This window comes from Odocoileus virginianus, chromosome 9 (assembly GCF_023699985.2).
Source record: "Odocoileus virginianus isolate 20LAN1187 ecotype Illinois chromosome 9, Ovbor_1.2, whole genome shotgun sequence".
NCBI classification, from domain to species: Eukaryota; Metazoa; Chordata; class Mammalia; order Artiodactyla; family Cervidae; genus Odocoileus; species Odocoileus virginianus.
The window spans coordinates 60,535,451-60,559,761 of record NC_069682.1 but is presented as its reverse complement, the minus strand read 5'-3'; the positions used below and the strand labels follow the sequence as shown (position 1 = coordinate 60,559,761).

Genomic DNA, 24,311 nt, shown 5'->3' with positions numbered 1-24,311 from the left:
TGGAGAAAGCAAGGGAATTCTAGAAAAATATCTACTTCTGCTAAAGCCTCTGAGTGTGTGGATCACAACAAACTGGAAAATTCTCAAAGAGATGGGCATATAAGACCATCATACATGTCTTCTGAGAAACCTGTTTAAGGGTCAAGAAGCAACTGTTAGAATTGGAAATGGACAATGGACTGGTTCAAAATTGGAAAAGGATTATGTCAAGCTGTATACTGTCACCCTGCTTATTTAACTTTTGTGCAGAGTACATTATTCAAAATGCCAAGCTAGATGAATCACAAACTGGAATCAAGATTGCTGGGAGAAATATCAACAACCTCAGATATGCAGATGATATCACTCTAATGGCAGTAAGTGAAGAGGAACTAAAGAGCCTCTTGAGAACAGCATTGAAACATGTATATTATCTAGGGTGAAACAGATAACCAGCCCAGGCTGGGTACATGAGACAAGTGCTCGGGCCTGGTGCACTGGGAAGACCCAGAGGGATCAGGTGGAGAGGGAGGTGGGAGGGGCAACTGGGATGGGGAATACATGTAAATCCATGGCTAATTCATTTCAATGTATAACAAAAACTACTGTAATGATGTAAAGTAATTAGCCTCCAACTAATAAAAATAAATGGAAGAAAAAAAAATAAAAAATAAAGTAATGGGATGGAAGAAGATATCCCAGGTAAATATTAAAAAAAATAAATAAATAAAATAAAGAGCCTCTTGATGCAGGTGAAAGAGAAAAGTGAAAAAGCTGGGTTGAAACTCAACATTCAGAAAACAAAGACCACGGCATCTGGTCCCATCACTTTATGGCAAATAGATGGGGAAATAATGGAAACAGTGGCAGATTTTCTTTCCCTGGGCTCCAAAATCACTGTGGACAATGACTGCAGCCATGAAATTAAAAGACACCTGCTCCTTGGAAGGAAAGCTATGACAAACCTAGACAGTGTATTAAAAGCAGAGATACCACTTTGCCAACAAAGGTACACATAATCAAAGCTATGGTTTTTCCAGTAGTCATGTATGGATGTGAGAGTTAGACCATAAGGCTTAGCACCAAAGAACTGACGCTTTCAAACTGTGGTGCTGGAGAAGACTGTTGAGAGTCCCTTGCAGCAAAGAGATCAAACCAGTCAATCCTAAAGGAAATGAACCCTGAATATTCATTGGGAGGATTGATGCTGAAGCTGAATCTCCAATATTCTGGCCACCTTATGGGAAGAGCCAGCTCACTGAAAAAGACCCTGATGCTAGGGAAGATTGAAGGCAAGAGGAGGAGCCAACAGAGGATGAGATGGTTAGATAGCATCGCCGACTCAAAGGACATGAATTTGAGTAAACTCCAGGAGATAGTGGAGGACAGAAGACTGGCATGCTGCAGTCCATGGGTCCCAAAGAGTTGGACATGACCCAACAACTAAACAACAACCGTATCAACAGACTAAAAAAAAATAATAATGTATCAATTGATGCAGAAAAAGCATTTGACAAAATCCAGCCCTCATTCATGATAAAAATTCTCAGAGGACATATACTGATACAAAAAACATACAGCTAACTTCATATTTATGTTGAGAACTGGATGTTTTCTCTTAAGATCAGGAACAAGGCAAGGATGTACCATCTCAACACTCCTACTCACCATTGTACTAGACATCCTAGCTAGTACAATAAGACAAGAAAACAAAATAAGATATAACACTGAAAAGGGAGAAATAAAACAGTTTATGCTTCACCAGGAAATTGATCTTTACTATGAATTTGAGCAAATGATTGATGCGATTTGATGTACCTCCACCCACACACATATAAAAACTACTGCTCAATCCAGTTCTTGATTTGTAAACTCAGGTTTTAATGACCTTCAAACTAAAGTAGCTGTATCCATTAGCTTAACGTAATGATAACAGCATTGACCCAAACACTAGCAGATGTGGCTGAAGAGATACAACATAGGTTCTGAATCCTTGAGAAGGAAAGGTGCAAGTGTAGGGTATAAACTGCCAAATCCAGGACATGCCCAGTTATGGGAGTTCCTTTGGGTTTCTCTAGCAACAACATTCTTTGCATTTCACATTTTATAAAACAGCACTGCATCCTTTAGGGAACCCACAGGCTGTAAGAAAAGAGATGGGGAAGTTCATTCCATACAAGAGATTCCTGAAGACCCCACATTATTCAAATTTACATAATTCATGACTCATAGCCCCAGAAAATAAAGGCATAATGAACACACTTTCATTGGCCTACCAGCTTTTGAAATCATGGGGTTGATGAATTTTCTCAACTTGGTAGGATTTGCTTTAATTCAAATTTTATACATAAGGCTTTTTATATTGCACAACTTCAAAGTGATCAATTTTGAACAAAATACATCTATATCTTAACATGATTACCACTTTAGAGAGGAGAAAGTGAAATTCGGGGAAGATGCAAGATCATACAAACTAGTATATAGAAAAGATGACCTCAGATACATGGGTCTGAGTACTTGGGCCATGTGTGGGCCCTGTGCACTGTCCCTGAAATAGGAAATGAGCACAGAGCATGCCAAATGCTCTACAAGTCAACGCCACCAGCACTCTTTCCTTGGCTGTGCAGGGTCTGCTGGGTGGACTTGCTGGCTGCAACAGACATTGTAGGTATAGCCCAGAATCTCTTCTACCCTTCCTTCACTGTGCAGCATTTAAGAGTCTGGACAGGATTAACCTCACATGCACTTAAATACATAAGAGTAATTCCATGCCTCTTGTCACAGTGATAGGCTTGGAAAATCTGAGCTTCGGCCAACTGGTTCATAAGGCAGGTACAGGAATGAATTAATCCAACTCAAACTTGGGACTCTGGTCCAAAGTTTATAAAAAGGGTATGTTCTTTACTTTACTGTTAGATTTGAATGAAACAGCATGAAGCCTTAAAGGCTACTGGCTTCCACCCTCTGACCACAAGGGTTTAATGTAAAAACAGCAGTGAGAGGTGACATGATAAGCCAATCAACAGTACTGGAACAGTACGCCTTCCCCTGACTTCCCTATTAACGTGGACTCACACATCCCCTTTATTGCAGAATCAACTTGAATTGGGTTTCCTGTTACTTGTAACTAAAAGCATCCTAAGTGTTGCAGCTGTTCAGAAATATGGTCATATTAAGCCTTAAAGAGTCCCCTCCTGAGGCTTCAATTAGAGAAGTAAGCAATGAGGATAAAAAGAAGAAATATTTTACAAAGTTGTTCTATAGGAATCAGTGTTTCTTGAACACAGAGGGAAGACAGCAAGCCTTCATAGGCTCACCCTAGCTTCTGGTTGAAGACTGTCAAGTTACACGTGGCCTGAAGTGGCAGAACCCATAGGGAGAACTGTCCAGCAGGGACTAAGCTAACTCAGGTGAGTCCCTGAGGAACAGGGACAGACAAGGTGACAACAAGAACTCACTGGTTCAGTCTAGCCATGTGCACATGTGTTTTCAATTTCTAGCCTCCTGCAAGGAGGCACTTCTGTTGCCCACTGCAAGGCCCAGTGGCAGGGCACCCTTCCCTGGTGTACGGCCTAGCGGGTAGAGTATGTGCGCTGCAACTAAGTTCAAATCCTGGCTATGCCAAGTGCTAGATGTGTTGATGCTGTTTAAGTTAATCCATCTCATCAGCACCAGTTTCTAACCCATCAAGTGGGCACAATAGTACCTGTCTCATAGGGTTGGCTTTGAGAATTAAGTAAGACAATACAAGTAAAGAACTCAGAACAGTGGCTAGCACATGACAAGGACTCAAACAGATGCTGTTGTTACCTCCCTTGTGATACTCTCTCCCTGGAAAGTGGGGCTGGTTTCTGGTCAGGTCTCTCTCTGAACAGCTTGACCAATTGCTCCACGACCCACAGAACAGACGCTTGGCTGCAGGGCTTCTTCCCAAAAGCTCAGACTTGGACAAAGAGTGACTTCCTGCCAGAGCCCTGGAACAGGCAGCAGCTTGTCGCCTGAGGAGGGCCAGGCTTTTCCGGGATGGGGCCACTTGTCCTCCCCGCAGGCTGCAGGTGGCCATCAGGAGAAATATCAGAGCCTTTCTCACTCCCTCTGTACAGGCTGCTCCCTACTTCTCCCTCAGACCCTCACTGTGCTGTGAGAGCAAAAGGACACCAGACTGCTGCTTCCAGGAGGGAAGCAGGAGAAAATGACAGAACTGCCTGTAAATCACAGAGCACCGCCACCCGCTAGGGACAAGCAGTGACCAGAGCCTGCTGTCACCTGCATGAGGGTATGGCATCCTGAGGGCAGAGCAGGAGTGTGTACGCCCTTGGAGGGATCCTCATCACCCATCAGAGGAAGCCGTCTTATGGCTTCCTAAGACTGTCACTTCATCTTGTCTATTTTTCCAGCCTCATGTCCCATCAGTCCCCCACCATGCATCTCACCCAGATTCTGGCCCAAAGGAGCCCTCCACTAAACCCCTTCCTCAAGTCCTACCTTTTTCTACCTTATCTCATATGGCAGAGACTACTATGCATTCCCCAATACCCACTTCTCCACCTCTCCCACAGGAAAAGGGTATACTTGCCAGCTTCCCCTAAGCAGGGTGTGGATATCCAGATGTCCTGGCTTATGGGATATGAACAGAGGTGATGTGTGGCACTTCTGAGATGTGCCCTTAAAAGAAGAAGGCATGCCTCACCCTTCCCTTACCAGCAGCTGAAAGACAGGCAAGGTAGTGAGTGATGCTGGTCCACACAGAGAGAGCAACACTCTGGGCTGGTGGGATACTGAGGAGGAAGCTGGCCCTGGACAACTGCTCAGACCACAGCAGAGTCACCATAGGAAGCCTACAGTTTGGCCAGAGACATAAAGTAACCTCCATCTTAAGCCAGCCTCTTTGGTTGTCTCTTTAAGGCACCATAATCTACATCTCAATTAAGTTCCTATTGCTCCCTTCTCTCTAAGGGGAGAGGGAACAGTTCTATGAGAAGGTCAGTCTAGCGCCACAAGAAAAGGTACAGACAAAGAAGTGCCCACTCTGGTGCTCCAAGGCACCTTTCAGCCTAAGCCAAAGTTTACCCACAGTGAGAATATGAACGAAATGGACATAACAATAGGTAATAAGCACAGGTGAGGTTCCCTTTGATCCTCAAATAGTCTTTCTGGGCCAAATCTCTACTCAGGACTCAACTCACCTATGCAGAATTAAAAGCCAACACCAAGGAAGCCTGAATTCACCCCTGGAAGAGAAGTTACTAAATGAATTCTGGTATTCTAAGACGCCTCATTTGGAAAAGCAAATTTAAACTGACCTTCCAAATTAATGTATCTGACTAAAGGCCTGGCTGTGGGAAGAGGAAACACACAAGGGTCAGAGTCAGAAGGGTACCTGAGGGACAGTTTGTTCCTCTCAACAACTCTGAACTCTGATCTACTTGTTCCTGGCATAGGGATTCCTTTCCTAGTCCCCAGCCTCCTGGTCCACCCCCGACCTACCCTCACCCTTTCAGGCCTAACTCAAATGTCACCTCCTCCTCTGGAACTTTCAGCCCCTGCTCTCCAGGCAAATACCTCAATCTGTGTTTCCATGGCACTTCATACATTCTTTACATAGAGCTTAGAAGTTCTCACTGGATCTGTTTCTGTGCTTTTCTCCCCACAGGAAGGAGCCCTGTCTTATGCATACCTAGTTCTACATCATCATTTTGGAAAGAAGATTAGATCTGTGAAGAGCTCAGATCACATGTGAACAGGAACAGGACTGCTACTGAGACTGAGTCTGTGGGCTTCAGGCCAGAACAGCTTCTCCCTAATGCTCCCAAGGAGGAAATAGGGACTGGGGGGACCGGAGGACCCAAAAAGGTCTCTGCAGAACAGTTTCTGATGCTCCTAGACCAGAAGCTCCAGGCATCTCCACATGAGAAATCTATTAGAATCCAAGTTCTCAACAGCCACAATCAAAGTACTCAGCATAAAAGGGGGCACTCTTTTACAGTAACTGTCCCCAAGCAGCACACGCTATGTAACATTCTGCTTTTCACTTAAGCATTATGTCGAGTTCACACTGCTTGTGATCGAGGACACAGGCAGCCTGGTGTTCAAATCTCACCTTGAAACATCTCCCCACCCAAACTGCCCCAGTTTCTGAAATTCCACACCTATAGATAAGAGCATTCTTAGAAGTGGAGGTGAAACCTAGATGTTCTGAGAGAACAGGGGATCTACTGAGCCGGTTTTATTCTTTCAAATCATAAGAAATTTAGTTATCAGATTAGTCTAGTACCCAGCAAAACCATGAGGAAACGGAAGGAGACTCTGATGTGAGAAAGGTGAGGGGCGATATGTGGAACAGCAGGAGCCCTCTGAAAGGCTGGGGCCTATGACATACTCTGAACATGACTCTGTGTTGGCTCTCAAGGATATCCGGGGGTCTGATGAAGGCTCAACATGTCTAGTAACCCCAGTTCAGAGATGGTGACAGCTGAGACTCCTGCTGGTTAGTGGCAGAGGCAGGACAAGTGCCCAGGGTTTTAATGTACCAGCTAAAGCACAGCAAGATGAACAGTCTAGCTCCCTCCTGCCTGGGAACTGCTGGCAATCTCAGCAGTCAGGGCTGGCAGAGCTGTGAAATCATCTACGTGACCCACATGCACATGATGGGGATGGGGGCACCAGGGGGCAAGACCCTTCCTGGCTGCACAAACCTAACCTCCATCTGACAGGGCACAGGAATGACCAGGCTAGACCCTAACAGTGGCTGAGGGGCCCGCGTGGCACACTCTGCCACCAAAGAGACCAGTTTTCAAAGGACCAGCAGAGGGGGTCACAAGTTAAAATGCACGGATTTAAAAGACACTTTCGTTCCCCCTAGAGCATTTTGTAATTGTCCATCCCTGCCAGTCTGGCAAGCATAACCATAGCAGATCTTGTTATTTCAAAAACCTGGCAGGCAAAAATCTCCAATTCACCAACAGACTTCTAAACCCCAGTGAAAGGGATTCTTCTGTATTAAGAGAGAGAATTTAAAAACCCCAGGTCAGTATGTTGGTATGAGACCCAAATGCAGTACATAAGAGTAGAAAAGTCACTCACTCAGGTTTCTTAATTTTATCAAAATGACAATACCTTGGATATTGGTTTTGCATTTCATCAGAGGTCAGGTGAGTTTAGAACTAAGCTCTTTGACTGCCTGGGTTCATGTCTCTAAGATAAAGACCTAGTATTTACTAAGAGTTTACTGTAGGGGGAACACATGTAAATCCATGGTTGATTCATGTCAATGTATGGCAAAAACCACTACAATACTGTAAAGTAATTAGCCTCCAACTAAAAAAAATAAATGGAAAAAAACAACAACAACAAAAGAGTTTACTGTAGGCCAGACATTGTGCTAAGCATTTCACATTAGGTCATTTAATATTTATTATTAATATTTATTTATTTAATATTTATTAAATAAATTAATAATTAATATTTAAATATTTATTGTTTAATAAACTTTATTAAGTTCTGAGGCAGGTAGTTATCACCATCTCACAGATGGAGAAATTGAAGCTCACGGTTATTTGCCCAAGGTCACAGAGAAAGCCGGGTTCAAATACAGGTGTGCTGACTTCAAGCCTGCACATATTCACTCCACGCAAATCAAGACACTCAAACACAGTTAATCAGGAATTCCAAAACCAAACAAGAGATCTGCACACCCTCTTGGGTGGCAAACATCCACCCTGTACTCAGGTGCACTACAATGGGAGAGGTTCCTCCTCGAACAATCACCATGATCATCAGTTACAACCACCATGCAGATCACAGTTCTGTGGATACAAAGCACCTTCAGGAGTCTCCCTCCTGCCCCACTTTCAGTCATTCATCCACCTACCCCCAAGGATAACCACTGTACAGCCCTCAAGCATAACAGATTCATTTTAATCAATTTTTGAACTTTATATACATATCTATCATATCATATGTATGAGCTTATGTTCGTTTCTCTGGTTCAACATCATAATTATGAGATGTCCCCATGTTGGCAGGTGTAGCTGTACTGGTTCATTCACTTACTGCTGTACACCATTTTATCAAGACACCACAATTCATTTACTTGATTTACTCTTTACACATTTATTTACTCTACTATGAATAAACATTTGAACTGTTTCTAATCTAGGGCTCTTATGAACAGTGCAGCTTTTAACGTGTGTGCAACATTTCAAAATGATTTTAAATGCCTAACATAAAAGACCTTCCCAGCATTTTTGCAGGGGCCAGAAGTCTAACCTCCACCCCACATATCAGAAGCTGAGGTATTCAATCAATACCAGAAAAATCAGAGTGGCAGAGCTTAGTCTCAAACTCAGGCCTTCAGGCTCCCCTATTACTGTTCCCTCCTTTCTTCCACCACAGCACTGAAAAAGGAAAGAGGAGGGGAGGGTGCTGACAGGAGTCAGAGGTCAGTTGACCAGAGCAAACCAACAGGCCAGACCAATCCACAGAGAGAGGGGCTCAGAGAGAATGGCCCTCAGAGCAGACCAAATCCTTCAAGCCACGGCTTCCTCTTTCAGGTTGTGTCTCAGAACGGGCTTGGGGGGAGCCCAGAAGAAATAGAGGAGACTCGTAACAATTCCAACTCTAATCTAAAAAGTACAAATGCTTTTCTCAATGAGAAAAACAAGGACATAACCATTTCAAATTCCTCAGATTGGGCACATTTCTGTCAGATAATACTGAAAGCTGTCAAGGATACAGACTAATCACAGAGTGGACAGGAGTGTTCAAGTCAGAGCCACCATTTTCAAATACATTCTGGTATATTAACTAAAACCATTCCATCTAGCAATTCCTCTTCTAGGTAAAATACACAAAAGAAAAGCTCCCTGAAACATCACCTATAAAAGTAAAAAACTAGAAACCTAATGACCCTGAGTAGGACGGGGCTAAAGAAACGATGGCTTACTTTTTTTTTCTTTTTAAAGGACTTCTCTGGAGGTCCAGTGGTTAAGAATTCACCTTTCAATATAGGGGGTGCAGGTCCAATCCCTGGTCAGAAGTACTAAAGATCCCACATGCCACAAGGCAACAATGAGGAGCCCATTGCCCGAGTGCTGCAAGGAAGACCCAGCACAGCCAAAAGAAAAAAAGAAAAAACTTACACCTGAAACTGGGGGATAGGTAGACAAGCTGAAGAATCAACGAGACAGACCCACCTACAGGTTACAACTTGGATGAAACTGAACATGATGGTGAACAAAAGCAGGAAGTTCCAAAAGACTAAGTATGATATAATACTATTTATACATTTTTTTATACATGTTTCTAAAACACACAAAATAACCTATCATTTACCAATATAAATGTTTTTAATAACACTCAAAAAGACTAAACATTATTTCTCAACATATATGTACATATTTGGGAAAGCACAAAGGGAAAGAAAGGAAAAGCAATTTAGGGGATTTACACCTCATCCTAGTGTTGTGTTTCCCTTAAAAAAATAACCTAAAGGAAATATAGCAAAATGTTTATATTTTTTAAGTCTGGGTGGGGAATGGATACCTGCATGTTTGCTGTATAATCCCATGTACTTTTCTATATATTTAAAATAGTCCACAATTTTTAAAATAAAAGATTAAAATCAGTGAAATATTTTTACCTATCAGATTGGCAATAATTTAAAACTTGATAATACTGCTAAAATTGTAAAGAAACTAATGTGCATAACCAGTTGGTGGAAGATTACAAACTAAGACAAGCTTTTTGAAGGGTAATTTGGCAACATCCATCAGAAATTTAAATACGCATACCCTTTGCCCAAGCAAATCCCACCTCTAGGAATTCATCGCATGAATTTGTATACAAAAGCAGCTTTACCACTTGATAAGAGTTAAAAAAATCAGTGAACCATGACTTTTTTTGTAGGAAAATGATGTTTAAAGTCCAGTACACCCGTACAATTATATAACAGCCACTTTCAAAATGAGGTAGAACCACGTATCTATACTGACATGAAATGAGAGCCAAGACATCTTAAATGAAAAAGCAAGCTGCATATAATATCAACTGTATAAAACTTTCCATTTAGATATTTTCTATTTAGACATAATAGATATGTACAGTTTGGATATGCACAGAAAATATCTGAAAAGTTATAAAAGAGTTTGTTAAAAATAGTCACATCTGCAAGGGAGGTGTGGCTGCCAGGGTAGGGAGACCCTTTTCCCTTAGTATTTGTTTATATTGATTTTACAGCAATCAAATGTCACTTTTATACTTGGGGGTGAGTACACAAAAACTGCACATTCTAAGAGGTTTAGAGCCACTGAACTGGAATGTCAGTAAAGCAGGGCCCAATAAATCTGTATTTTTAACAAGACACCCAATGACTCCCAGGCAGCTAAGCTGGCCACTGCTCTAAGTGATACCTGGGTCAGATGACATGTGGAGGGAAGGAAAGGTTCTCAGTGACAGGTCTCTCAAGTTCTCAGAAATAAGCCTGTCCCCAGAAGTAACCATGTATTCAACGGCAGAGAAAGATAAACTTACCTAAAAGACACAGAATGGACACCAAAGCCAATGGGACTGGCCAGTAAGACATCATTGACATCCCTAAGGAAACAGGATTTAACCCTAATAAAACAAGAATTGCCCAGGCAAGATGATGCACCTATCTGACAACTGACCCAGTCCTTTCTTCTTCATGCCAGGAATACCCACAACCAACAGCATCAGGCAGAATAGAACTTAGGTTTCATTTTATTCCCCAGAACAGAGGCATTTGATAAATAGTTGTTTAATGAACAAGTCAATCTATCTAAGCCTGAGGACTTCTAACTACAATGCTGTGATCCAATACTCAATAAACAACTTTCTCTTCCTATATAGGTCTAGACAGCGGAAAGGGATTTTGATAGCTGTTGGCTTCGTTTTAAATAAATAACTGGTACCTGGCATTGAGCTTCAGTCTACTGCTATCTGGTTTCCCCGGTTGCACAGTGGTAAAAAATTCACCTGCTAATGCAGGATACTTGAGTTCGATCCGTGGGTCAGGAAGATTGCCAGGCGTAGGAAATGGTAACCCACTCCAATATTCTTATCTGGAAAATTCCATGGACAGAAGGAGCCTGGTAGACTACGGTGCATGGGATCACAAAGAGTCGGACACGCACATGCATGCACACTACTGCTATCTGATTCATACCAGCCTCCTTCTGAGAGATACCCATTCACTGGTGGGCACCTGAGCAGGACTCTGGTGAAGTTGCTAAGGTGGTAAGCGCTGGAGTGTCCTATAGCCCACACGGGGAGTGCCCTCCCTGGTGACTACTGGTCAGCTGACCTTCTTCACGTAGCTCCTTTTAGCTCAATACTTGGGCTTGCCAAGTGCACAGCTAGACGGCCTACAGCTGAGGGTGACTGAGCTGCAAGGACCAATTCTGTGGCCGCCAGCCATATGCAGCTACTAGCTCCTAAAATATGGTTATTCTGAATTGAAATGTTCAGGAAGGGTAAAACACATACTAGATTTTAAAGACTGAATATAAGAAAAAGAAAATACAATGGCTTATTAAGTAGTAATGTTTATACTGATTATATGCCGAAATGATAGTATTTTGGATATTCTGAGTTAACAAAATTTATTAAAAGAGATTTCATCTGTTTCCTTTTATGTCTTAAAATATGGCCACTAGAAAAAATTATATGCTAACTCACATTATATTTCTAATGGATAATGCAGTACATATGACCAAGAAACAGCCACCTGACCCATTATGCTTCACAGCCTGACTAAGGAATGACCTCTCACAGGTCAGAGATCACCTGAGTTTGCACGGCCCTGCCCCACTGTCCTGAAACCTAACTCCATACTTCCTTAGGAACAATGTCAGATATAACAGAAGTTCCATAAACCACCCAACACCTATGTATTTTAAAGGAAAGGCTTCAAACCAAAAAACATATGATGATGTCACAATTTTAGGAAAACTGAATCTGCGATGCTTGTAGAATTTACTGGAAACTCATTAATTATTCTGCAATCCCCAAGAAACATGAAATTTTTCAATTTCTGTAACTTTCAGAAGAAATCTCCAAAAAGGTTCTCTTGTAATAAACAAGACATGTGCATGAGTTTTTATGGTAACCCTTACTACCATCACATTGCAGCTTCTGTGCAAAATGAACACTGTTGTTAGAAAACATCTCCAGATACAATTATTATGAAATTGGACCCCACAGGAGAATCACACATCACCTCTTAGTTCTTTCATTCTTTTGTTCTATTAGCAGGGATGGAGCACAAGTTGGGGCGGGGGCAGCAGGGAGTGGGGATGACTGTACCCATGCTATTTTCAGCACTAGTTCCCCTGCTGGCTGCTAATGGAGCTCCCCTTCCTTGACGGTCCCCACTCCATACCTTCAAAGGCTAAGGGACTTTCTCAAGGCAACTCAAGCAGCAAGAGGTAGAGGTAAGAATAAGAATCAGATATTTCTGTTTCTTCCAGAAGGGTTACAATTCCATGATGCAATTCCTGAAAATTTGTCATTTTTAATTTCGGGGGATTCGACAGGACCAGACCAACCTAACACCCGCTTTTTGGGTCAGCCCTTCATGATACAGATACATTGCAGAACCAAAATGCTTACTTGGGGAACTGGCTGAGACCCGCTTCCTGGTCAGGCTCTCCTGGCTGGCCTTGTCTGAAGCTGAAGAGCCCCTGGTCTGGACGTGCCTCTTTCCTGGGTTCTCCTCTGGCTCTGGCGGCTTTTCTATTCCGTGGAAATACTTCATGTGATAATGCAACAGTTTGGCTTTGCGGAAAAATTTTAAACAATCCACAACCGTGCACCTAAACTTGTGATTTAGGTCGCTGGCTGGTGCTTTAGATGTCACAAAATCATTTGTTCTCTTAAAAGTATTTGTTACTGGAAAAAAAAAAAAAAAGATCCCTCATGCTTATTGGAGCTATTACAATACATGCATCAACACAACACATGGCAACAGAGTGAGAGAGCAGCATGCGTATGTAGAGGGAGACATCGATGATCACTGCTGTTTGAAAGAATGGATAGAACTTCAGGGTAAATAACAAAGACTCAACTGTGATTCATCTCTTGAAAGAAGAGATCAACTTTTTTTTTTCTTTTTTAAAGCAGCCATACAAGTTCTCACGGTTTCAGAAGAACAAGGGAAAATCCTAAAAAAGAAAAAAACCAGGAACCCAGCCCAGCACTTGTTACTCATGAGTTGGACCAGACTCAGACCTTCCATCATTCAGATATGTTTGTGTAGGCAGGACTAGAGAATATTCCAGTAGGATCTCTTTATGAAACCGAAAGGATCTTACACAAGGAGAATCACTATTACAAAGGTTTTAGTATAGAGCTTTTGAGCTCTCAGTACAATGTACTCTGTTTGATCAAGAGGACTCAGAGAAGAAAAAGGAAAAAAGACAACCAACTGAGTGAAGCTGGAAGGCATGTAGAGAACTCAATGATCACATTCAAAGAAACAAAAAAGGTTTGACACCCCCTCCCTAAACCAAGAGTCTCCTCAGGTGGCTTTAGTGGTAAGGATCTGCCTGCAAATGCAGGTGACACGGGAGATGCAAGATCTGTCAGGAAGATCCCCAGAGTAGGAAATGGCAACCTACTCCAGTATTCTTGCCTGGAAAATTCCACGGACAGAGGAGCCTGGTGGGCTACAGTTCATGGGGTCACAAAGAGTCAGACATGACTGAGCACGCACACAGGCCCCAAACCAAACAAGCAGAAGGCAATTGCCTGTCATGCAGCAATAATGGAAAGTAATGCTGTCACAAGGAAATCATGAGTATTAGAAACTCAATTTATTGAAGACTCCCTTCACAATACCCTCATCCCAATGAGAGCAATCACCTTAAACTCAAGTCACCCCTACCCTACAGATTACATCATCCAAGAATATCCTGAATGTATGGACCTTTCTTGAGTGAATCAACTTTTTTCTAAATGGAATGATACAATTTTCATTACAAGCAAAGAGCATGCTGAACTTTTGGTAAATATTATGATTACCTTTTCAAGTACCATTCCATAATAAGAAGGAATTTAAAAAATTCTTAAGTCAATCTAAATCACACTCTACATTTCAAAATCAGCAGGAAGGTATGATTATAAAACTGGTAGGCTTGATGATCTAATGTATACACACACACACACCCCAAAGCAGAATGTCTTAACTCATTTTCTATCCATGACAAGATATAAGAAAGAGGTTCAAATCAGTCAGATACAGTTAAGAAAAAGCAACATGAAGTGAAATAGAATACATACTTCTCCCTACGCATAGTTGCACCAGAAAAACAAAAAAAGTCAGTAAAGAAATTCAAAATTCAAACCTCTAACATATCCTAAAATGTTCTCTTAAAACAAAATACCATTTCTCTGGAATCTCCTCCCCTTTGGCCTATTAAGTTGAACCACATCAATTTGCCATTTTTATAGATTAAGAAAGGTGAGATATTGGCCATTTCAAATGGTCCAACCTAATAGTTCCTCTCCCACCTTTCAAAAATTACTGCAGAAAATCCCACTTAGCACTGTGTAAACACACCTAAGGTCTGAGGAGGTCAGAGAGCACCAAGCCTGCCTACTACCACCTGAGGCCTGCAGCAGTCAGGTTCAGCTACAGTAAACTCAGCTATCCTTTGGCTTGGGTCTGAAGCCCTGTTTGTGATCAAGTATTTATTTTTTTTAAAAAAAGCCAAAATACAAACACCTTAGAAGTTTTTTAAAAGTTAACAATAATGAGAACTTTGAATCAATTCCATGAAGAATTACCATTCTTTCTACTCAGAACATTTGCACCCTTGTGTACACACACCAGCCATTTGCATAAGGCAAAGACAGGACAGTGGTTAAAAGTGGGGGCTCTGCAGTTGGGCAGCCTGGTTCAAATCCTGGCTCCTCTAATTACTCCTCCTGCCTCCTAGCACCTTCATATGCAGAGTGGAGATAGCAATAATGGTAACTACTTCACTGACTTCAAAGAATTAAATGAACTGCATGCAAAGATTCTAAAACAACATCTGTTCAATAAATAGTGAATATATAGTACAATTTTGCTCAATATTCTGGAATAAGCTATAATGGAAATGAAATTTTTTAAAGTATAGGACTTACCTGGTGGCTCAGTGGTAAAGAATTTGCTTGCCAATGCAGGAGACATAGGTCCAATCCTTGGTCTGGGAAGATCCCATATGCTGCAGGGCGACTAAGCCCACGCATCCCAACTACTGAGCCCGTGCTCTAGAGCCCGGGAACTGCACCTATGGAAGCCTGCTCTCCCTAGAGCCCGTGCTCTGCAGCCAGAGAAGCCCATGCGCCGTAACTAAAGAAAAGCCTGTGCGGCAACAAAGGCCCAGCACAGCCAAAAATAAACAAACACATAAATAAAGCATTTTTTTAAAGTATATGTATACAGTATCATTTTGGATTAAAGAACAAATGTGACTTATGAACATCTTTCAGCAATTAACCTCTCACAGCAGAAGCTCCCTTCACCCCCAGTCTCACTGCATGCCATTGCAGATTTAGGACAGTATAATGGAAACCATCCAACTTTAAATCCTAGCTCTACCCTTTATTAGCAGCATGAATAAGCTGTGTATGGTTTTTTAAAACTCTTCTGATTACCCAGATTTCCACCTATTTCAAACGGGTTAGAGAGAGGGCTATAAGATAACATATACACTTGGTGCAAAGCAGGCCATTTCAAATAGAAAATAATCCTGGTAAACAGGCTTCTGTCATTTATGGAACGTGGCTAGAAACAAATTATAATTATCAACCAGAGTGAATACTCCTTCGACCAGCCCTCATAAGCTCTGGCTAGAAGACACATCACTTGGTAAGCATTCAGTTTTCTCTACATCCTACTAGAAATGTGAAGTCCAAAACCAACCTTAAGATTCCCAGCATGGCCATTCAGTGGTATTATTACCACCACCTTTCAGGACATCTTACTTTCACTAATGCAGCCCCCCTCCAAAAAAAATTTTTTAATAACTACATTATACTAGGTGCTGGACAGTACCAAGCTTGATCCACCAAAATCCTGAACTTCATGTGGTTTGTCTTTTTAAAACACAAATTAAAGTGCATTTCCTCCAAAAGTTTTACCAAACTCTATGCTAGAAGTTACATTTACCCCTAATAAACTTCACCTGATGGGCCTGGTGCACTGGGAAGACCCAGAGGGATCGGGTAGAGAGGGAGGTGGGAGGGGGGATCAGGATGGGGAATACATGTAAATCCATGGCTGATTCATGTCAATGTATGACAAAACCACTACAATATTGTAAAGTAATTAGCCTCCAACTAATAAATGAAAAAAAAAAAAGAATCCTGAGTTCTGGTTACACATCAGCAGAGTAGATTTAGCTATTCAATGTTATTTCTTCCTTATGTATCAAGCATGATAATAAATAAAGAAGAAATTTAAAAAATAAAAAATAAATAAATAAACACCTGATTATTTTAGTCCAAGAACTTTGTAACTTTTGTCTCTGTAACCCTATATATTCTTAGGTCTTTATCCAGGCTGTTGATAAAGATCCAGTAGTGTAGAGCTGAGGACAGCCTTTAGAATAACCTTCAGGCTGACATCAACTAATCTACACTCTCTGGTTAGAGTTACCTAAGCCAACTGAACTTGATCTATGCAAATTACCAATGCACTCACACATCTATTTCCTCTTTGTTCACAGATAGATTTTAAGAGGGATGTGGTCAAACTGTCTGCTAAAATAAAGAGATACCTGGTCTGAGCGCTATAGTAGGCTCCTCACATTCCTATGTTGAAACTTAATTCCCAAAGTGATGGTATTTGGAGGTGGAGCATTTGGGAAGTGATTATGTCACAAAGGCAGAGCCCTCATGAACAGGACTAGTGGCTTTATAAGAGACTCCAGAGAGCTCCCTTGCCTGTACCTCCATGTGAGGTTACTGTAAAAAGATAGCTGTTTATGAACTAGGAAGCTGGCCCTCAACAGACACTGAATCTGCTGGCACCTTGATCTTGAACTTCCCAGACTCCAGAACTCTGAGAAATAAATTTCTGTTGTTTATAAGACACTCAGTCTATGGTATTTTGTCACAGCAACCCAAATGGATTACGACACACAGTCTACCAACCCAGTATAAGCCTCTCAAAAGGAAGTACATTCAGTTTGGCAGGATAAAAACTCTTCCCCACAAAAGCAAAACCCTTGATTCCTCACAAGCAAGCAGAAGGTGGAAACAGCTAGACCTCAAAAGATAAACAAGCTTGGCAATCAGGTGGGCCACCTTCCTCAGAGTTTGTACTACAGGGGCTCAGATAAACAGATAAACTCCACAGGAGAAAAGACACTACCTGGTGTCCCTGTTACAAAGCTCCTGACCAAACCTAGAGCCCTTTTCAAGACAGCAACACTAATAAGACAAAATGAGTTGCAGGTTTTGTCTGAAGAAGTAATAAATATTTGAGAATTATGAATCTTCAATCATGGAAGTTCAAGAAGTAAGATTTCCCCACAAACTCAACTCAGTTAAGTATACAAACTCTTGATATGCAAGCCCTTCTGATTCTAAGCCTGTATATAACTTACTTTGCCATCTAGAGAAAACACAATCAACACAAGCATCAGGGTGAGACAAGCAGCAAAGAGGATAATTTAATTATGAATAATAGCCTGTGACAAACTCTGATAGATTACACAATTAACTATAACTTCAGGCTCACAAATGAAGAAGTAGATCAAACACCCCAAGACTTAAGTAATTGTTCCCTTTTCATGAAGGTCTTGCAAACTGTACTATTTCGATTCTGAACACAACAAATTTTTAAAGATATGAAAATTGTATGTTCCAGACTTCACAATTTTATCCTAATTTTCCCATATGGCAGTCCTCTGTATGCATAAAGAAAACTGCATTTCAGGGATTCCCCTGGTGGTCCAGTGGCTAAGACTCTGCACTCCCAATGCAGGGGGCCTGGATTCGATCCTTGGTCAAGGAACTAGATCCCGTATGCCACAACTAAAAGTTCATATGCCACAACTAAAGATCCCACATGCTGCAACTAAGACCCAGCACAGCCAAATAAATACAAAAATAAATAATTTTTTAATGAAGTTATTAAAACAAAAAAGCTGCCAGTTTAGGCAGTACAGGCCTCTGACACATGTCTCCCACATGCAAACCAAGCCCTGTTCAGCTTTTTCCCTGGTCTCTGAGCAAAAAAGATTCTGTCCTGCCTTCTCTGATTTCCCGTAAGTACTTCATGGAAAATAAAACTTGCAGTTATGTATTCCTTTCTATTTATATTACTGTTAGTTCTGTTCACTCCTTCTTCTAAAATGTTGAAATGAGGAATATGCTCCATTCTTTACTTCTCCTACAGTCCTCACCTCAGTAGACTACTTCGTCAAACAAGAGAGTTAGCCCTAGCCTCTCCAAGACAGTTTCCTTCTCATTAAATGGGAATAAAAACACTTATTTTACATATTCATGAGGTTCCCACACGTTTCCATGAGGTATTAGAAGAGAAATCCTCTTACAAACCGCAGCAGGTTACTTGAACATTAGCTGTCACCTGCCTTGTCACTGACCTCACAGTTGTTTGCTTCAAAAAAGTTATGCATAATCCCAGCCAGGGGTCCATGTACCAGCGCACATGGTACATCTAATTGTCCCATTTTATTCATCAAACACTGAGGTGTTAGTGGTAACTAGTAAAAGCACAACAGGAACAGCAAAATGATGGAACCAGTAAAAATGTTTTATATTTTAAAAGAATTCTAAAGTAAAACATGCACAGCATAATTAAGTTTAAGAAAACCCACAAAAGAAACAGTTTCAGCAAAACAAAATTATATATAGTAACATAAAATATAATAGTGTATTTTTTTAAGAATTGTAAGAATGTAAATAATGATAACGGTTTGCTAAGAGACTTCAAGTAAAAAAACCAAAAACACTGATTTTTTCCCCCTATTCTTCCATGTTATAATACCCATATTATTTCACAGTAGAAAGAATACAATTCTTTTATATTTTATATTATACTCCTCCCCAGAACAGTGGTACTGTGACAAAAGAAACATGGTGATGTGAGCACAGTCAAGCAACCAGGAGAGCCACTGGTTGTCAAAAGGGCATCCCAGGCCACAGTCTACAGCAATTCCAAGTCTCACACATAGGGTCTATTTCCCAGTGGGAGGACAGTTCATCTGGAACATACATCACTGATAGCACCAACTAAGCGACATCATCCTCTCTTGGGATACTACGGTCCTTTGTCAACATGAGAGCAGTTACTAGGTGACAAAGGGCAGAAAATATTTAAATTAAATCCTCCAGAGTGCCTGGTTCAAAATCTAGGGGTAATGGAATTATCCTTAGGTTACAGGCCAAACTACAGGAACCAATTTATTCCTGTTTTAGAAGGTAGCATGTAAATATTTGCAATATTTGCAAGTAGTTACAGGTATTACTGTTCAAATGCTGTGTTCTCCCTCATGTTTAACAGATCTTTGTATGGAAGTATGCAGGCAAAGCATGGAGCTCTTTCCTAGGCTCCCAGGCTTAAAATCCCAAGTCACCCTCTGCTCTGGCCTCTCCCAAATTATACGAGGAGAAAAATGGTCCACAGAGTTTGAATTTGCTTTAAGTAATAATATAACTCTATTAATTATACTAAGAGTGCTTTCTTTTTCTTTTGTGGAGGAAAGAGAGGTAGAAAGAGACTATAAAATGTCTCCTAATAATCCCTGCCTCCGGGCATCCACTCCTGTGTGCAATTCCCTCCCTTTGAGTGTGGGCAGGACCTATATAACTTGCCTCTGATAGAACAGGCAAAGGTGACAGCAGATCACTTTCATGATTGTGTTTTGTAAGACCATAACATCCATCTTACTGGCAGGCACTCTCCCACGCTGGCTAGATGCAATAAGCTGCTATGCTGTGAGCTATTCAAGGGAGAATGCCGTGTGGCAAGGAACTGAGAGTGCCCACAAAAGACTACAGCCCTCAGCCTGACAGCATGAAATAACATGTGAGCCTGGAAGCAGACCCTTCCTCAGTAGATTTTTCAGATGAGAACCAGCCCTGGCCAACTCCTTGACTGCAGCCTTGCAGAGAACCCTGTTAAGTTGTGCCTAGACGTCTCACCCACAGACACTGTGAGAAAATAAATGTGTTATTTTAAGATACTATGTTCGTGGTAATACTGCCACACAGCAACAGATAATATAGAGTAGGATCAGAAGCTCTCAGTTTCCATTTGCTTGGGCAATGCTTTATATTACACTTTCCCTTTTATGATAAGTATAATCTTTATAATAAAAAAGGCTTTTAAACTGTTTTCTGATGACCTGGGTTAGAAATCATGTCCTATATAACTATCCTTTTTTTGTATACCCATTGCCAAGTACCTCAAAACCTCATAGCTAGATTGCTTATGATGATGGTATTCACTCTGGCTGGCAACACTCAGTCTAGCCTTCTCAGCCCATGTCAAATCTAAGCGCCATCATGCTTTCCAAACTCATCTCCCATTAGTTAGTCCACAATGAGGCCTCAGCAGCTGGCCCAGCCAACTGCTGGCCCCAGCGACCGCTTCAAGCTCTTATAACTCACACCTCTGCTCATGCTGTGCCTCTCCCTGCCATTCCTCCCTGTCTCAGCCAAGTCTACTTCCACGCTGACCCAGCTCACTCCAAATGCAGGAAGGCAGCCAGATGGCCTGGTTCTCAGGGACCACATGCTATCAACTCCTGGCACAAACAACTATCCACTGCAGCCTCTCTTTAGCACTGTGGATCTGCTCCTGGATCCGGCTGTTTGCCACTGCTCCAGCCAGAGGATAAGGTGCATTGTCATGTATGCCCTCAGCACTGACCCCTAATATGACTGGTATTCTTGTCAGCAACAACTCCATATAATCCCAGTAGTTTAACATTTTTTTGACATGTACTTGAATTACTATAATGAATAAAACATTTTTCAGGTCTGTGAAGGAATAGCTTTCCCAGCTGTGAAGCAACAAAAGCAACCAAAGAGAAACGTGAGCAGATTTAAATACAGCAACTCCAGTCAAATGTTTGGAATAAAAAAAATAACAAAGTGTTCATAAACAGAGAAGCAGTTCATTATGTGAAGTTTGCACTAAGTAATTCTCCCATCCAAGTACTAACCAGGCCCGATCCTGCTAAGCTTTCGAGATCAGACAAGATCGGGTGCATTCAGGGTGGTATGGCCATAGACAGCACTATGGAATTCTAATTAGTCATTTAAAAGAATGAAATAGCTCCGTACTTACTGATATGGATACTCTCAAGATACACTGCTAAGTGAAAACAGGAAGTTTTTCAGTGTACACTGTACAACTGTATGACATGTATGGTTGCAGATGGGGGGAAAGGTATTATAAAATGCATAGAAAGGAAACCAGAAGGATAGGTATCAAACTGATGACAGCTCTACAGTGAAGCTTAAGCTAGAAAAACAGGTGGTAAAGAGGAACTCTCACATGTCCTCTGTATACTCCAGGAGCAATGGGTGTACCCAGCACTCAGCTCTTGAGTGAGTGCTTTCTTTTAATTCTCCACTTAAAAGAAATCAGGGCTTCCTGGAGAAATGGCTGAATCCAAGGTTGGGTGAGTACAAGATGAGCATGCTACATTTTCTTATGCCAGAAAGTGAAGAAGACACAGGAACTAGCTTGACAGGCTCCCACAACATGGTTATTAAGATAAATAATGATAGAAACCATTATAACCCACAGAACAAAAGAAATTCCATGAGACCATGTAGATAAAAAGAGGGAAGGAAGGAAAGAAGGGAGGGAGGGAGGAATCAGGGGGAGATGGAAAGGCAGGCAGGCATTCCCTTAACAGAATACAAACTAATAAATGTAGAAGGAATGATGCGAGTTAGAAATCACCATTTGGTAGCCATCAGAGTAAAAATATTTATCAGGCAAGAAACAGAAGTGGATATTAAAATAATGGGTGAACATCTAAGAAAGAAACATACAGATATTTGAGTATATGTAAATAAAGATACTTACATATACTCAAGATATCTTCTCACAAGAAACTTAGTAACTATAAAGGGAAAAATAACAGCTTTACAGTAGAGAAACCTGATGGGCAGTACCTCTAGCCAAGTGACCAAAGTTAACTTCACCAATAAATGGGACAGATATCATGTGGCTCCTGATAGAATGTACTTGAAAAGGACACATCACTTGCATGGTGTTGTTGCTAAAAGGGAACAACCTAAATCTAATTATCTGAATATATAAAAAAAAAACACCCAAATTTAAGGACATCATATTCTTCAGAAAGGCTGAAAAAAATGTTTCAGATGAAAGGAGACTAATGAAACATGACAATTAAATCCAGTGTGACATCCTGATTTGGATCCTGATCCCCTTAAAAAAAATGTTTCCCCCACGTTTGCTATGAAGGACATTATTAGAACTGATAAAGTCTGAATAAGGTCCTGACTTTGATAATTACATTATGGTCAAGTAATTAGATGTTCTAGTTATCAGGAAATCGACACTGAAGAATTTAGGGGTAAAGGTCTGCAACTTACTTGCAAATAATTCAGAAAAATACTTTTTAAAGAATAGAATAATGAAGCAAACACAGTAAACTGCTAACAAACAGGGAATCTGGCTGAAGGTATGTAAGGAATTCTTTCTACTATTTTTGCAACTTTTTATGTATTCCAATATTCAAAATAGAAACATCTTTTAAATATAAAGATGAAAAAATTTCTGTAGGAAAAATACTTCGAGGTCACAGGATAGCTAAGTGGAAGGAAAGAAACCCTGGCAAAGCTATCTGCACTTGGCCCTCACAAAAGAAACTGCGATTTACTCCACAAGATGGCAGAGCTGCCCCAAAGGCCAGAGCTGTGTCGGGAGCAACAAACGCAGGGCTTCTGCTCTAGACTAGATGCTGTTGCCTTCCCAGCCTCCTTCACACTGATCGTGACTCCATCCCAAGTTAGAAATTACAAGACTGGCACTGGCTCAGGGCAGCAACCTCTAAACAGTGACTAACACAACAGCACCCCGGCCTCCAGGGGCCTCGTGGGATGCTTCTGAGAATGATCCCGCCCTCCTTCCTGCTGACTTACATAATGCATTCCTGGTGAATGAGTTCTCAACAACCAGCAATCTTTCTGGATCATTCTGTGCTCACCACTAAGCCCATGTTCCAAAAGAAAAACCAGGAACACCATTCAGTTTCCAGATCAACACTTCCACCCCCTCAAATTAAAGAATTTCAAAGGCACCACCCTGTCTGGAGTACTGACATCACTTGTACCACACACAGCGCCTACTAAGCTGCTTTCTCGAGTATACACACTGCTTTAACACGTGCCCTCAAGGGCAGTGCAAGCTCCGTGTCACACACTGTGCAACCTCTCTAAAGGCAGGATGTGTGTTCACTTCACCTGATTTATACAGCACCCAGCATCTCATCAGATGGCATTCAGTACTCAGTCAGAAGATAGGAGATGGAATGACCCAGCCACTGGGAAATGTGGTATTCTAACTCTGGTAGAGTTACCCCTTCTTGCCAAGTACTAGGTTATTCTATAAAACAGGGAGAATTAACAGTGAAAAATTAGCAAGAACTTAGATGTTTTTCAGCAGTGGGAAGTTAAATAAATCATGGAAAATCCATCCAATGAAACAAATTATATGTAATCGTGAAAGAGCTATGAACTGACAAGAAAAAATACTGTATAAAAATGACAAACCATAGACTAATACAAGAATATGATTCCACTACGATGTTTTTAAAAAGTTACATGGGTACATGTGTGTTTGTATATGCAGAGAACCACGTGTTGAAGAATGGAAAAGCATATACCAAACTGTCCCATGGTTCCTTCAAGAGAGGGAAGAGTAACGGAGGACTTTTCACTTTTTTTCCTTTTACTTAGTTTTAATTTTTCCTAGTATATTTGGTTTTTGAAATTTACAGGAGGGAAAAAAAAACAGCAAAATGACGCTTTATATATTAATAATAATCTTTAAATACGGGTCCTAACTGTCTTTATGATACCAGAGTAGTTGTGAAAATTCATCAAGAAGTTGTACTTACAAAGAATTAGTATTCCTTAGTGTTCTCACTGTGAAAAATCAAATTTAAATTTTAAAATCAACACTAAATAAAATCTTTCATTGCTATCTCCTTATGACTCAAAAATGATGACCATACTTGCTTGGAGAACAGCAAGGAGGACTATGGCTGGAACAGAGGCAGCAGGAAGGAGGGAAACTAAGGAAAAGATGAGAC

At 41.1% G+C, this 24,311-nt stretch overlaps 1 protein-coding gene across 6 annotated transcripts in view; it reads right to left on the bottom strand.

Annotated features, from left to right (window-relative positions):
• The window catches only part of PHF20 (PHD finger protein 20), a 136,164-nt gene that overhangs the window by 36,637 nt on the left and 75,216 nt on the right, over positions 1-24,311 (bottom strand). For 5 of the 6 annotated variants that reach the window (XM_020894068.2, XM_020894070.2, XM_020894072.2 and 2 more), the window contains one exon: positions 12,610-12,888. The exons of the other annotated variant lie outside the window; for it this stretch is intronic. In XM_020894068.2, coding sequence (XP_020749727.1) covers positions 12,610-12,888 — 279 coding nt within the window. The remainder of the gene's footprint in view (positions 1-12,609; positions 12,889-24,311) is intronic. 6 annotated transcript variants of the gene reach the window in all.